The sequence below is a fragment of the Phaethon lepturus genome, unplaced genomic scaffold (assembly GCF_000687285.1).
Source record: "Phaethon lepturus isolate BGI_N335 unplaced genomic scaffold, ASM68728v1 scaffold4902, whole genome shotgun sequence".
In the NCBI taxonomy this organism is placed as follows: Eukaryota; Metazoa; Chordata; class Aves; order Phaethontiformes; family Phaethontidae; genus Phaethon; species Phaethon lepturus.
The window spans coordinates 39927-53128 of record NW_010523990.1 but is presented as its reverse complement, the minus strand read 5'-3'; the positions used below and the strand labels follow the sequence as shown (position 1 = coordinate 53128).

Sequence of the window (13202 nt, the reverse complement as noted above, 5' to 3'; positions counted from 1 at the left end):
TCTCTGACAACGGAGGGGGGAAAAAGTAAAATAGAGGCTCTGGTAGATGGGATTAGGGCTGTGGACTTCTTCAAGAAATTACAGCTGGGGGGAAAAGGCTGGTAAATTGATGAGTTGGGACTGTGGTGTGCTGAGAAGGGAGGTGCTGAAGACCTTGGGCTGCAAGCAGACATCTATCTCCAATGCTTGCATGACCCTGCTGACCTTTGCAGTGATGTGGGGAGAAAATTAATTGATCCCAAACCACTTAGTGCTTTGCAGGTCAAAACCAACACCTCGGAGTCTCCTCTGTGTTTGGTAGGTGGTCTGAACAGGTCGTCCTGCGCTGCAGCCTCACCTAGCTATTCAGAAACCAGATTCTCAATTCGGCATCAGCTGCAGCTTCTGGATGCAGGCAAAGCCTGGCACTGCAGTGCCTGATCTGAAGAGCATTCACACCTCCTTGAGCTCTGTCGGGGCACATTAGGGAGTTTCTTCTCCCCTTTTTATAACTCCTGGGACTCAGTACTTATTTCCAAGCTCTTTCTGAAGTGCTTCTATTTGAATAGAATGGACTCTTCAGCTCTAGTGGGGTAAGTTGCTGAATTTGGGGAGTGCGAGTTCAGAAGGGGGCCTCTTCTTGCTGTAACCACTGAACTGCATGATAGTAAGCTACTAGGAGGTGTAAACTGGAAAGTAATTTTTGCTTACTCTTTCTTTCTGTCTTGCTACTATCTGAGCAAAGTGCTAACAGGATCCTTTGTTTTTTTGGTAGCTGGGCTTTGTGAAAACGGTGTGGAGACCACAGCGAGAGGAGGCCAGTAGACTGGTGCCATGGAGCTTCCCAGTTACAGCAAGCAGCTGCTGCAGCAGCTCTATGCTCTCTGCAAAGAGCAGCAGTTCTGTGATTGCACCATCTTCATTGGGAATGTTCATTTTAGAGCACACAAGGTGGTTTTGGCTGCTGCCAGCCTGCTTTTTAAATCCTTGTTGGACAGCACAGATACCATCTCCATTGATGCTTCTGTGTTGACCCCTGAGGAGTTTGCGCTCTTGCTGGAGATGGTGTACAGTGGCAAACTCCCACTGGGGAAACACAATTTCACCAAAGTAATCTCCGTGGCAGATAGTCTGCAGATGTTTGACGTGGCTGTTAGTTGTAAAAACCTCCTCAGGGATCTCATCAGCTCTTCGACTCAGGACCCAGTAGTGAGAGAAGTCTCTGGCCAGGCAGCAGATTCATCTGGAAACCATGCTGAAGCTAATAACCTGCCCCAGTCTGAAAAACCTGCTGAAGGAAAAACAGAGATCCTCCTCTCTCAGAGAGTTTCTCCTTCTCCTGGCCCTGTAGAAGCAGAAATGGAAGCAGATATTTCTCCTCCTGGCCAGGAACTTACCATGAATCACGCCTGGGTTCACCAGGATGCGATGCCGAGTGACTCCAGATCCCTCCAGGTGGATTCAGGCTCTAGACCTGATCAGCCTGCCTGTGCCGAGCAGGGTGGCAGTGCAGAAGAGGAGCTTGCTGAGCCTCCAGAGGAGAAAGGAGGAACGAGACATTTAGGTGAGGCTTTACAGGTGTGGGCATAGCATTGCCTCTTATTTGCAACTGCATTGACTCACATTTTCCTCTTATGGGGGATCTTTTTCTGTGTGTTTGTTATTTTTAGTTTGCCCTGTGTTGGGAGTAGCACCAGCATGTACCCCTTTTCTGCAGGGACTTTCTTCCTTTGGCACTGTGCAATGCTGTCCTTTGGCCTTTGCAGTTGCTTCACTCTCACCACTTTACCAGAGCTGCAGTGAGCAAAACTTTTCTTACCCATGCATGTGATTGCATCTGACGTACAGTAGGGTCTGCATTAGTGCAGGACATGAAGTTGATAAGGCAATCTGTATAACAGTAAGTGAACAGAGTTGCCTTCTAATGCTACCTTATCCTTTAAACTCCTGTTCAGCATGGGAGGAAAACAGAGGCTGTACTGGCTTTAAAATAAATGTTCCATTTATAACTGGTGTTAAATAAACTGTTGGTTTTCCCTCCAGGCTGCATGATATCTTTAGAAGGGATTTGTGAGTCACCGTTTCCCTGTTATAGGCAATGTGCTAGTTACAAACTGATGCCTTTCAATCACATCATACTTTCTGTGAATCTGTTCAATTAGCAAATAACTCCTCTTCTTTCTTTCACACAGCAGCAGAGAGCAAAAGCTGTAAACTGGATTTCTTTCTTCGATATGAAAGTGTTTTCTCTGAGGCCCTTTCTGATGCCCGAGCTGTGCTGAAAAGACTAGAAGAGTGCAGAGAAATTGATGCCTCTCAAAAGGAGGTAGGAGTGTTTACTTGGGTAAATGATACAAGTTTTTTCTTCACCCTGCTGAGGGCTAGAATAGTTTGTGCCCTGCTTAGGAAATAGTTTCATGGGAAACTGGGGCTCTGGTGCCTGATTGTTTGAAGGGCAACACATGCTCACCTGAGCAGCACCGCGGAGAGAAGCATCTGTAAGAGCAAGCTGCTCGTGCACGTAGGTAAAGAAGTATATGTCCTGCCCTGAAGACATCTTTGTTGTATTGTAGGAGAACTGCAGCGCTGATTTCTCTCCTCCTGTTTATGGCATTTTCTTTGGGAACTGTATCGACTTGTAAACGACTGACATATGAGATCCCAAAATAGACTTCCTGAGCCCTCGGCGAGGGCTTGCCGCAGAGCATCTGCTTCTGCGTATGGCAGGCTGTTCGTGGGGAGCGTTACGGGGGGGTTGTGGGTGCCGCCCCACAGTGCTTCTCCTGGCAATGTGCTGCTTTAAAAGCAGTCATTGCTGATGAATGATGCTTGAGCTACTGTTGGAGGGGATATTTGAGTCTGGTGCTTGGTTGATGCTGAAGAATACTCTGGGAACTGAACAACAGTAGCCAGGTACCAGCCGTTGTATCAGCTCAAAGCCACCACAGAAACAGCAGGTTACATCTGTATTGGTGTGGCAGGAGGACACAGAGTTTGGAATGATTGCGGCGGGTCTGGGAGGACACTCATGCTGGCTGCACACTGCTGCACAATTGCAGGGTCTGCGAAAAAAGCTATGGCCACTATGGAGTGAGGATGAGACTGTACTTGCTCTACTCACCCGGCTGTTTCTGTCAGTGTTTTTCATACCAAGCTGCATGAAGTGCCCTTAATACCTTTTCTGTATGTGGAAAAATAAGAATGCTACTGTTTTATTGCTGACTTTTCAGTGGCTCTGTGGTTAGCTGACCTTTTGATGCTGAGAAATGCTATTTCCTAGGCTGGGGGGCTGCGATGCTCTCTAGGTTCCCATGTGCTTGCTGGCTGGGAAGCTGTCTGGATTCAAGTCACTTGGTCCCTCCAGTACTAGCATGACCATGGGATACAGGACATTTTGGCCGCGGTGGCATTCTGCTTTTAAAAATCCAAGGCAACATGTTTATTAGAAAAAGACCCATATGGCAGCAGGGAGGAGAATTCCCTTGAGGTATGGAGTGCAGGTTTCTTTTTTGATGAGCCTTTAAATGTTCATGGAGGGAAGCGTGTGTTCCCTTAGCTGCTGACCCTCCTGATAGTGTTGAACTTAACGTCTCTGGGGCTTTAGGAGGGAGTTGTGGGTCCTAATTCATGTTTGTAGCAGCAAGTCCAATCCTGGCCAGGCTGACAAGCACCTGTGAGTGCATTGCTCTTAGCATGACTGCACTCCCCAAGAAGGATTAAGTTTGTTCATTGCCCTGATCAGAAAAATATGTCCAGTTTAAGGTTTTAGCTATTCTGCACCTTGGCAATTGAAGCAGAGCTGGGGAGGGTACTGTGCGATGTAGATGGGTGCTGCCAGAAGGGATTTGGCAGCTCCGTGCACCCGTGTCAGCAGGCAGCACCCATGCCGGCATGCCGTCCCTTGCCGCTTGTGCTGCCTCCACGGTCGCAAGGGCAGAACCTGCTAAGTGCCCAGGCAGGCGTGCTGCCTTGCCTCTGCTCTGCGTAACAGCCACATTTTTTATTGCTTTGCAGTAACTGTTGTTTCACATTTCTTTAGCACCTTCAAGACTCAGCAGGTGAGGTCTGCAGACCTGTGTCCAGCCCTTTATGCTCCCAAATGAGCTGTTGCAGCAGGAGCCAAGCGAGAGGTTGTGGAGCTCAGAGACAGTTTGGGTATCTGACCACAAAATGGCAGCTGGACAAATTTTCTGCAGCTATAAATAAACACTGAATAAATGAGAAATGGATTTTCTTTAAGCCTTCCTGAAAAATCACTTCTTAGCTGTGACAGGCATGAAAAGTGTCGGCCCCAAGGTAGTGGGGGGCACAGACTGCAGCCTCTTGTAAGCAAGGACTCAGCTAGATCTGTCCCTCTCTGAGCTCCACCCTGGGACAAGCAGGACCTGTGGGTACCAGCACCCCTGAGCCTAGGCTCTGTTTCCAGCAGATGGACTAGCCTTTTTCCACAAGGGCCTGGTGTTTTCTTCGGTGGAGACACAGTGGTGTGTTTTTAAAGTCATGCTTAAAGTGCAAGTTCAGCTTCAGAGAGCCCAGACTGGGATGCATAATTAAGGCTGAGATTGTGCCAGTGGTAGATGTCAATGGATTTTTTTTTTTTCCCTCTCCTTTTTTTTCCCCTCTCCCCTTTTTTTTTATTATTTTGCCAGTCATTTGCTTAAAGTCTCTTAGTTGCCTCGAGGCAAGTAAAAGTCAGTCTGGAAACTGGTGAGATGCCATTTCTTGGCACTAAGTGGTCTTGCTGGGTGTGCTTGCCCTGCTGCAGGGGAGATCTCCCATCCCTCATGCGTGTTCTTCTGCACAGGAGCCCATTGTGGGTGGCTTATCTCTACAGGCAAGCAGCAATGTGTTTTGGGCAGCAAAGCCTGGGCAGCACGGGGGCTTGCAGGTGTTCGTGGGGGTTTTGCAAGCCTGCCTGTTGACAACTGAGGCTGTCCTGGTGTTTAGGCTCCTCTGGTTTCAGTGGCATTTTGCCCTGAACGTAGCCTCTGTATTTCTCTTCGTTTGCTTCTGAACTCATGCCTTGTTCCCTGCAGTGCTCCTGTCTGCTCCCATCTGGTGGGAAATAAGCAGTGCCTTATTTCCTGCTACCTCCAGTGGAGATTTGTTAGGTTGTGGGTTTTTTCCCCAAGGAGGTTTGTGGTGCAGGGCTTGCTTTTGTTAGAAAAAGCGAGTTTTTGTTTTGTTTTGTTGCATCTCTCTAAGTTTGATACTACGTTCCACTCCCTGGGCTGAAAAATGCGGGTGAGTTGCTTTTCTGGTTAGGGAGATGTGATTTTTGGGGTTGTTTTTGTTTTAGAGTCTCTGTGTATCTCACATAAACTATTCCTATCTAATTTGGTTCTGGCCTGGATGAAACCTGCTTGGAAATGAGAACAAGACTGAAATTGCAGTAATTTGAGGAAGCATAGAGGACTTTGATGGTGTCAAGTCTTATCTTCCTGTGCTCTCTTAGAAAAGCTCAATTCAAATTATTGCACAGTTCATTTGTTCCCTGTGCTACTGGGTTTAGATGAAGTGGGGGAGCGTTGATTCTTCCATGTAGAATAAATGTCACTGTGCTTGTGGATCATTTCCATTGCCTATGGGCCTGTCCAATTATTGTCGTCCTTCATTTGCAGCTGCAGGGATTTCTGGATACAGCAGAAGAAGGAAGTTTCCCGTTATCGTCTGCATCCTGATTAGGAGTGATAGATTGTGAGGGGTTTATTTTGTATTGGCAGAGCTGGAGAACGTTTTCCTCCCCCCTGTTCTGGTGTATTTGTGTGGAAGTCTGGGCTGAGCTTTTGTTCCTGTTACGTGGAGCAAGCAGGGGCCAGCGTTCTCCATGGTTGCTGGTACTGGGATGTCCCTCGTCAGTCACGTACAAATGCAGGCTTGAAAAAAAACCACTTTGGATTTCTGAACCAGAAATGGGAACATAGTTTTTCTCTGATTATCGTATACACAGTGATCGTTGGTTGACGTAATGGTGCTGCGATAGCCTAGGAACTTCTCTGTGGTCTGCATGTGTAGAGCTGTCCCTGTGCTGTCCATGTCACCGATGCTGCAGGCAGTGGCTTTGTTTGTGCAGGTTTCCAATGGCTTTTTTTATATTTGCTTCACCTTATGCACATGAAAAATTAACCAGTAAAAAACCCAAAGCAGTTTGCGTTCACAGAGGACTGATGCCTGTGTCTCTGGAAGTTTCCCCACAGTGCCCAGCCTCCTGCGGTCAGGGACTTTGCAGCTTGCTGAATGGCCAGTGCAGCTCTCCTCAGGGAATGGAGGTGGCATTGAGGTACTGGCACAGGATTTACTGCATTCAGGGGTGAGTCGTGTAACTGAATGTGCCTCGGCTTGTGAGGGAGGGGTCTGAAGGGAGCTAGCTTCTTCTGTCACCTTAAACCCCATGGCTTTCCAGCCTGTCTCTTGCAGATCCCTCCTCACCACCCTTTGGGTGCTTTTATTCACTCTAAAGCTGATGCCTGAGGGAGATGAGTCAGTAATAGTCACTGAAGTGGCTTTTTTCTGAGAGATGTTCCAACGGTGGAGTGGGATGTAATTCCATAACCCTGCTCGCCCACCTGCAGGGAAGAGGCTAGTGGCCAGCTAGACTGGTAGCTGTAGTGACCTGCCCTCCTTCTCTCCCCACATCGCTGGGTAAAATCCTCAGGGTGCCCTGCACAGTCTCTGTTTCAGGCCATTGCACTCCCTGATAGAATGTGCATTACTTGCATCTGGTTGAGGTCCTCTCCGGGTCGCAGGCCGTGCCCCAGCATGGCACACCGGTTGAGTTCAGCCCAGCCCAGGCTTGCTTCTTGCAGTGAAGCCAGCCACTTCGACCCAGCCACTCTTCGAGCATCCCTGTCCCCACCCAGAAAAACTTAATCTCACGATTGTGTTGGAGGGTGAGGTGGAAGTCCCAGAGGCGCTGTATTCCTAGGAGCGTTGTGGATTGGTGTGAGGGGGAGATTAGTGCCTGGCTGGGAGGGCACAGCGCTCACTCGGCTCTTGCTGAGCAGGTTGTGGCTCTGTGTGAGCAGTCTCATGCATCTTCCTAGCCAAAGTGGCAGGGAATGTGGAAGGAGCAGAAGATAATAAGGAGCAGTGGGGCAGAGCAGGAGGTCCTGTGGTGGGGCAAAGGGACATAGCAGTGTAGGAATTGATTGTGTTAGGAAAGAAGTCTGGAAAAATGTGGAAGATGTGGAGGTGATATGGAGATAGGAGACTTACCTCTGGCGGCGTTACTTGCAGAGATTCCTGTTCAGTGCTGGCCTTGGGGCTGCCGTGGACATGGGGAGATTTGAGATGAACTGGGATGTCTCTTTTGTAGTGTTTTACCATAGCAGTACTGAGTTAGTAGTGTTGTGGCCACCAGAACTGACACCCTCAACTGGGACCAAACCAGTGGGCATTGAACCTATGTGGTGGCACAGCTCAAGTTTAAGCCAGATCTTGGTGAGCAGGATTCCCTGCTCAGATAGCCCATCTCTTCCTCCAGTCTGGAAGCTGGATGTGTGCTAATTTGTGCCAATTTGGCCATGAAGAGTTTTGCACGTGTCCCAGGCAGTGAAAGCCTAATGGATCAGGCTGTAATGTGTGGGCACATTATGACTAAGTGGAAGCTGGGATTCCAGCTAATACCAGTATTTCTCATTTTTTTCCAGGATCTTTGGGAACTGTTAGTGCTTCGAAGTAAGTCTAAAATGCACTGTATGCTCTTTCAAAACAATGCTGAAAGGCTGTTGTTCCCACTGAGCAACGTGTCCAAAGAAAGGTCTTCTGGAAAGAGACTATAAATAGCAGAGCCTTTCAGTTTCTAAAAACTCATTTCCATTAACCAAAACCATGCACTGAGGAAGGGATGTTATCTGGAGCTCTGTGTAGCAATGCTGTGCTGATTTTAATTAAAAAAAAAAATTACAAATAAAAAAAAAACCCTGCGACAATGCAAGTTAGCTTTCATCCGTATTAATAAAAACAAGTATTTGGCAGGGTGCTGAGCACCTTTAGGACAGTCTGAATCAGTATATTTTGTGTTTTACAGGATCGTTTTGATCTAGAAGGGATCAGGCATGCAAACCTTGAGAACAAACCTGATCTGGTTATCAAGTTTCATTACAAATTAATATTTGCATTAAAAAAATAGCTTTAAGCTTGTTCTTCAGCACATCTGTGACATCTCTTTTCCTCCTTTATAACAGAGCCCTTCATGTCCATGACTCTCTGGCAGGAAAAATGCCGTTAGCAGATAAGAGCTTGAACTCCTGCAGCTTCCCCTCTGTGGATACTCTTTGCAATAGGTCATTGTGCTGTTGCACTGCCCTAATATATGAGCATTTACACCTGCTAGGAAAAGGAGGTCCACCATCCCCTGGTGCGGCCTCAAGCAGTTGCATTCAGTCTTTTTATCATGGAAATAAAAATGACAATGACAGCAGAAAATGGCTGCTCTCTCTGGAGCTGGGCTAAGCTCTCCGCTTCAAAGGTAATTTTATAGCATCCCTGGAGCTCTAATAAAGGACGCCTGCTCTGAAAGGCTGGCATCCCTCCTGGAGAACTGGGGAGTGTGTGTCTTTAGGGGCAATATTTACAGCGTTAAAGGGCTCCGGGGAAATGGGAGCCAGAGTTACAGCTTATTTCTTTTCCTTTTATTTCCAGAACTGTGCCCATGTTGGCTGTGGTTGCTGTTTCAGGTCACTGGAGTGGATTTTGGAGCTCTGGGCACGATTGCCAGGCTTGCTGAAAGCCCACAAAGTGGGCTACTTGCGTGCCTCCTCTCCAAAGCTGGAGCCCAAAGCTTTTGCTAGGAGATGTGACTGTTGTGACTTGAGGACAGGGATTCCTGAAAGTCCCACGTAAAATGCTCCACACTTTCTGTGCAAGTGATCTCCTTGTTCTGCCGTGAAATCTAGTGTCCCCTGCTCTAGCCTTGGGCTTCCAAAGTAACGGTGTTTAAACCATGTTTTATTAGGTCCTGTGGACTCATTGGCATTTGGCTGTTAGGGGAAGAATTTAAGACATGTTTGGTGCTGTAACCAGCTGCAGTTTGTAGGACTCGCTGTAAAGATAAGGGCTGGCAGGGGAGCTTGCTGCCCTCCTTCCCAGGGCTGGTGGACACAGACCAGAGTTTGAGTTCAATGCTGTGTGTCTGTGTGGGGTTTTTTTTTTTGGTTTGTTTAATTTTTTATCCCCTGAACAAAACCCCCAGGATTCTGGTTTTTGTGTTGGTTTGTATGGGGCAGTCAACTCTGTTAAAACCTTCCCTGCATTTGCCTGTTCTGTTGTAGGCTCTGGTTGCCTGTCTGGCAGAGGCAGGGGAACAGTCAGTGTTCGAGAAGCTGCTGAGTAAAGTGAAGGATGCTGAGACCTTGGATGCTCAGACCCTCCTGTCTTTTCTGAAGCTGTTTCAAGACGTGAATCCCAAGCTGAGAGCAGTTTTGCTGGAGAGAGAAAGGGGCAGCAGAGAAACCGTGCAGCAAACAGGTAGAGAAGTGGGTGCAGCCTCTGGCAAAGTGAGTGGGCAACCTTATAAGCAAAGCAGGTCTCCAGGAACCCTGTGTCCTTACTCAGATGTGTGAAGTTTATCACGTGCTTGCCAAGATCCTGGAGCGTTTCTATTCCACAGCAGCGGGGTGCAGGCAGCGCGGGGCTCTCCCCATTGCTGCCTGGAGGGCTGGATCGATGGCTGCACAGCCAGCGTGGGTCAGAGCACAACTGAGCCTCAGGATTGAAGGTTTCTTTCTTACTTGAGTCTGACACAAAGCAGTGGCCTTGCAAACCTGGTGTTAACCTCCAGCTTGCTTTATGGCTTTGTGCGCTGTTAGATAAATGAGTCGTTTTCCTTTCATAGAGTTTAAAGAGAATAGCAAAGTGGTTTTCTTTTGCTGCTTGTGCTTGGGATGAGCTTTGTTATTCACTTAGATCTTTCACAGTCTCACTTGCTCCAGGAGCCTGTCAGTTCCTTCAGAGTTGTTTCTTCTCTTGTGTTTATGAATCCTTTTCCCCCCAGAGAGCACAGACGAGGGAGAGACACTGACCACTCGCTTGCTGGGATGCAGGGAGGAGCTGATTCAGAGCGTGACACAGCTGAGCCCCATCGTAGAGTTCCTGGCGGCAGCAGAAGAGGGATTCCTGACTGCCTCGGAGAAGCGGGTAAAAAAAATCTGCAGTGAGGAAACCTCTGTGGTGAGGGAGGCGCATGTGTGTCTGCCAGGCACTGTCTTATCGCATGGTTTGCCAAGTGATGTGCTAGCCTCACCTGGCAATTTCACCTCCCCTTTGCACAGCACGGACCGCACACGTGTGTTATCTCAGGACCTTCTGCACTGAACTGTGGGAATAGTGAAAGCTGAGCTGCGAAGGCAACTTAAAGACCAGGACGAACACTGCCTGGCGCAGTGTCAGATGGCCCCTGCACGAGGAGCCTGGGGCAGAGCAGGTGCCTGGTGCTCCTTGTAGGCCCTGAAAATGCCTTTTTGTGAGCCTGGAGAAGGCTGTCTAGTCGAGTTTGGTTTCAGCAGAACCGCAGAACCACTGTGCTGCCTGCCTTTGTCCTTGTGTACTCGGTCATTGGCTCACAGCTTTAACTCTTTAACTCTTATCACACCGTTGCCTGCAAGAGTAGCACGTCCACTGACTGTTTTGGTTTTTTTAATTTTTGTGTGTGTTCAATGCAGTAATGGGTGGGGATGACTAGTGCTTTCCTGTAAGCAATTGCATTATTTGCAGAAGCCATAATGGTCAAACTATTGTGTATAACCTGCTTTTTTGGTGTGTTTTGGGGGGAGCTGGCTATACCCTGCCTGTGCAGCTGAAACTTGCAGGGTGCCATAGCACGCTGCATTTGGTACACAGCTTGCAGACCTCCTGTCCTACTTTGTCACATCAGCTAGTTCCCCTGATGCAGGATTATAGCGAGTGGAAAGCACTGTTGTGCTCAGTGGCATGAATGATGTCTGCTTTCTGTCTGACTGAGCCTGACCAGAGCCATGACAGCTGGGCTGAGAACCTCTGCCTGGCTTGTAAGTCCCTCAGTAATGGCTTGCTCACTTGCACGCAGCCCCTGACCAAGCATCCATCGTGGAGCATCCCTGGGCATGGGCGCAGCTCCGTGCAGGAGGGCGAGAGAAGGGGCTGCCAACAGAGGCATCTGCCTTGTCCTTGTGGGCTAGGATGTGACTGGTGGCTGATGAATTTTCCCCTCTGAAAGCAGCATGGCTGAGCCTGGAATGGGGATGTGAGAGGAGAGAGGGAGGTGTGAATGCAGCAAAGGACTCGGCATCTGCTGGGGATATTGTGGCTGTCAGCAGAGACCCACGCAGGAGTGCCTGGAGCTGAGCTCCTAGCTGTGAAAACTGCATCAGCAGTGGGGAGATCAGGATTTTTCATATATGCCTGTTCCTGTTGCAGCGTGGCCTTTCTTTTAAAGGCTGTACCTTTTCCCTGCATTCTTATTTTTGTTCCCATGAAATTAGGTAGTTAAAATGCAGACATTTTTTGTCTCCCTTCCCAAGTCAAAAAACCACCCAACAATAAACCAAAATCATTCTGCCATCATAATTCTCCCTGGGCACAGGATACAGCCTTTAAGTGCATCATCATATACTATGGGACTCCTGCCTTGTTTGGTGAGGGGCAGTGTTATTCAGTATTTCTTTTTATCCTCTTCATTCACTGTATGCTCTGTTTGCTGCAGAGCCTCCAAATCCTGCTACGAATACAAAATCCTTCTCCTTTCTGTGGCATCCCTTCATGCTCTTGTTTTAGCCCACAGGATCCCAGCAAATAACAAGCATATTTGGGGAGCACTCCAGTGAGGATGGGTGCATAGGTTTTTTCCTGCCTGTGGCACAGGAAAAGAAAGCAGAAATTGCCAAGTGTAGACTGACCTTGGGGGGTTCCCTTTCTTCCAGGCCTGGTTTACTTGTTTATTTCCTCCCCCACCCCACCCCAGACAAGTGGAAAAGTGCTTAATTATTTCAGAAGTTAAATTGATTAAAACGGTGGGCCTGTGGCATATATGCAGTTGAGATCTCTGGTGTCTCAGGTGCTGTACTGGGAAAGCGAACATGGAATTAGCAGCCACCTCTGAAGGTTTTGTTTTACCTGATTCATCCAGCACTGCACTAGAGCTCTGGGCTGACAGAGATAGGATCTAGTTCTCCAGGGTTCATAAAGATGAGACTTTCCTTTTTCTTTTCACAATCACTGCCTCGTTAGCTACACATTTATTCAGCAAGACAAGCGTGAGTTTTATGTGTAACAGCCTTTTTTCTGGGCAACTGAGTTCTTTCTGTGCCTGGTCCAAACTGTGTATGGAGCAAGTCTGATTTTCTTTGCTGGAAAACTGGTACATGATCTATTGTGAAGCCTGTTTGTAAATCCATGTTTTTCTGGGGAACCTTTTAACTAGCATTTCTATTTTTTTGAGTGCTTAACTTTGTGGCTTTATTAGTGTTTCTGTAATGTGGGGAGGTAAGATGGAGGATTTGGGATATGACTTGGGTGCAGATTCTCACTTAAGAGAAATAAACTTCGATACAAAGGAAGAGCAGGTAACCTCTTGTGCATGGTGTCCCATGGCTTAGGTCATGGCAGAGTTCAGAGTGACCTGTCCACACTACAGCCCAGAACCTGGAGCATCAGAGTAGCTGGTAGAAACAGCCATCCTTTCCTTCCATGCAGGCTGTCTTCTAGAGAGGACTTGGGCATTTTAAGCTATGCGCTTTCCCTCCCCTTTGGCTTCAGTGCCTACCACAGCTTGATGTTCAAACCAAACCGCTTGAGAGCTGGGACAGGTATGAATGACAACTTGAGCAAGGTTACCGGCCGTTGCAGGAGCAATCATAGCTAGATGCACCAGGGTATGGAGAAGTCCTGTTGCAAGCACTACAGGGGTATGTTTTCTGACTATCTCACCTGGCTGTTGTCAAAATGAGTCTCAAAATGTCAGCACTGCATTCCCCACTGCCAGGGAATGCATTTCTGTGCCTGTTGACACCTGCGTGGGAGCAGGTGTAGGTTACAGCATGAGCTTCCCCAAAACACCTTTTTGTGTTCTCTTAAAAGATGACTTCAGACTTAGCAATCCAGAGTCAGCTCAGTGTGAATTAGATGGGAGGATATGTCAACAGGTTCACTAACAGAGTTTTGGCTAAAAAGGGACAGGTTTTTAGAAATGAGAGAAACTAATTAATGAGATCAGCTGCTCATAAGAGTGCAGGAGGAGCTGTTGGATT

The 13202-nt window shown here is 48.0% G+C and overlaps 1 protein-coding gene across 1 annotated transcript in view; it reads left to right on the top strand.

The window, feature by feature from the left end:
- Nucleotides 1-813: 813 nt before the first annotated feature.
- ZBTB40 (zinc finger and BTB domain containing 40) overlaps nt 814-13202 on the top strand; it is a 31642-nt gene continuing 19253 nt past the window's right edge. Inside the window, exons 1-4 of the mRNA XM_010282289.1 lie at nt 814-1543; nt 2172-2305; nt 9252-9447; nt 9974-10116. Of these exons, the coding sequence (XP_010280591.1) occupies nt 814-1543; nt 2172-2305; nt 9252-9447; nt 9974-10116 (1203 nt within the window). The remainder of the gene's footprint in view (nt 1544-2171; nt 2306-9251; nt 9448-9973; nt 10117-13202) is intronic.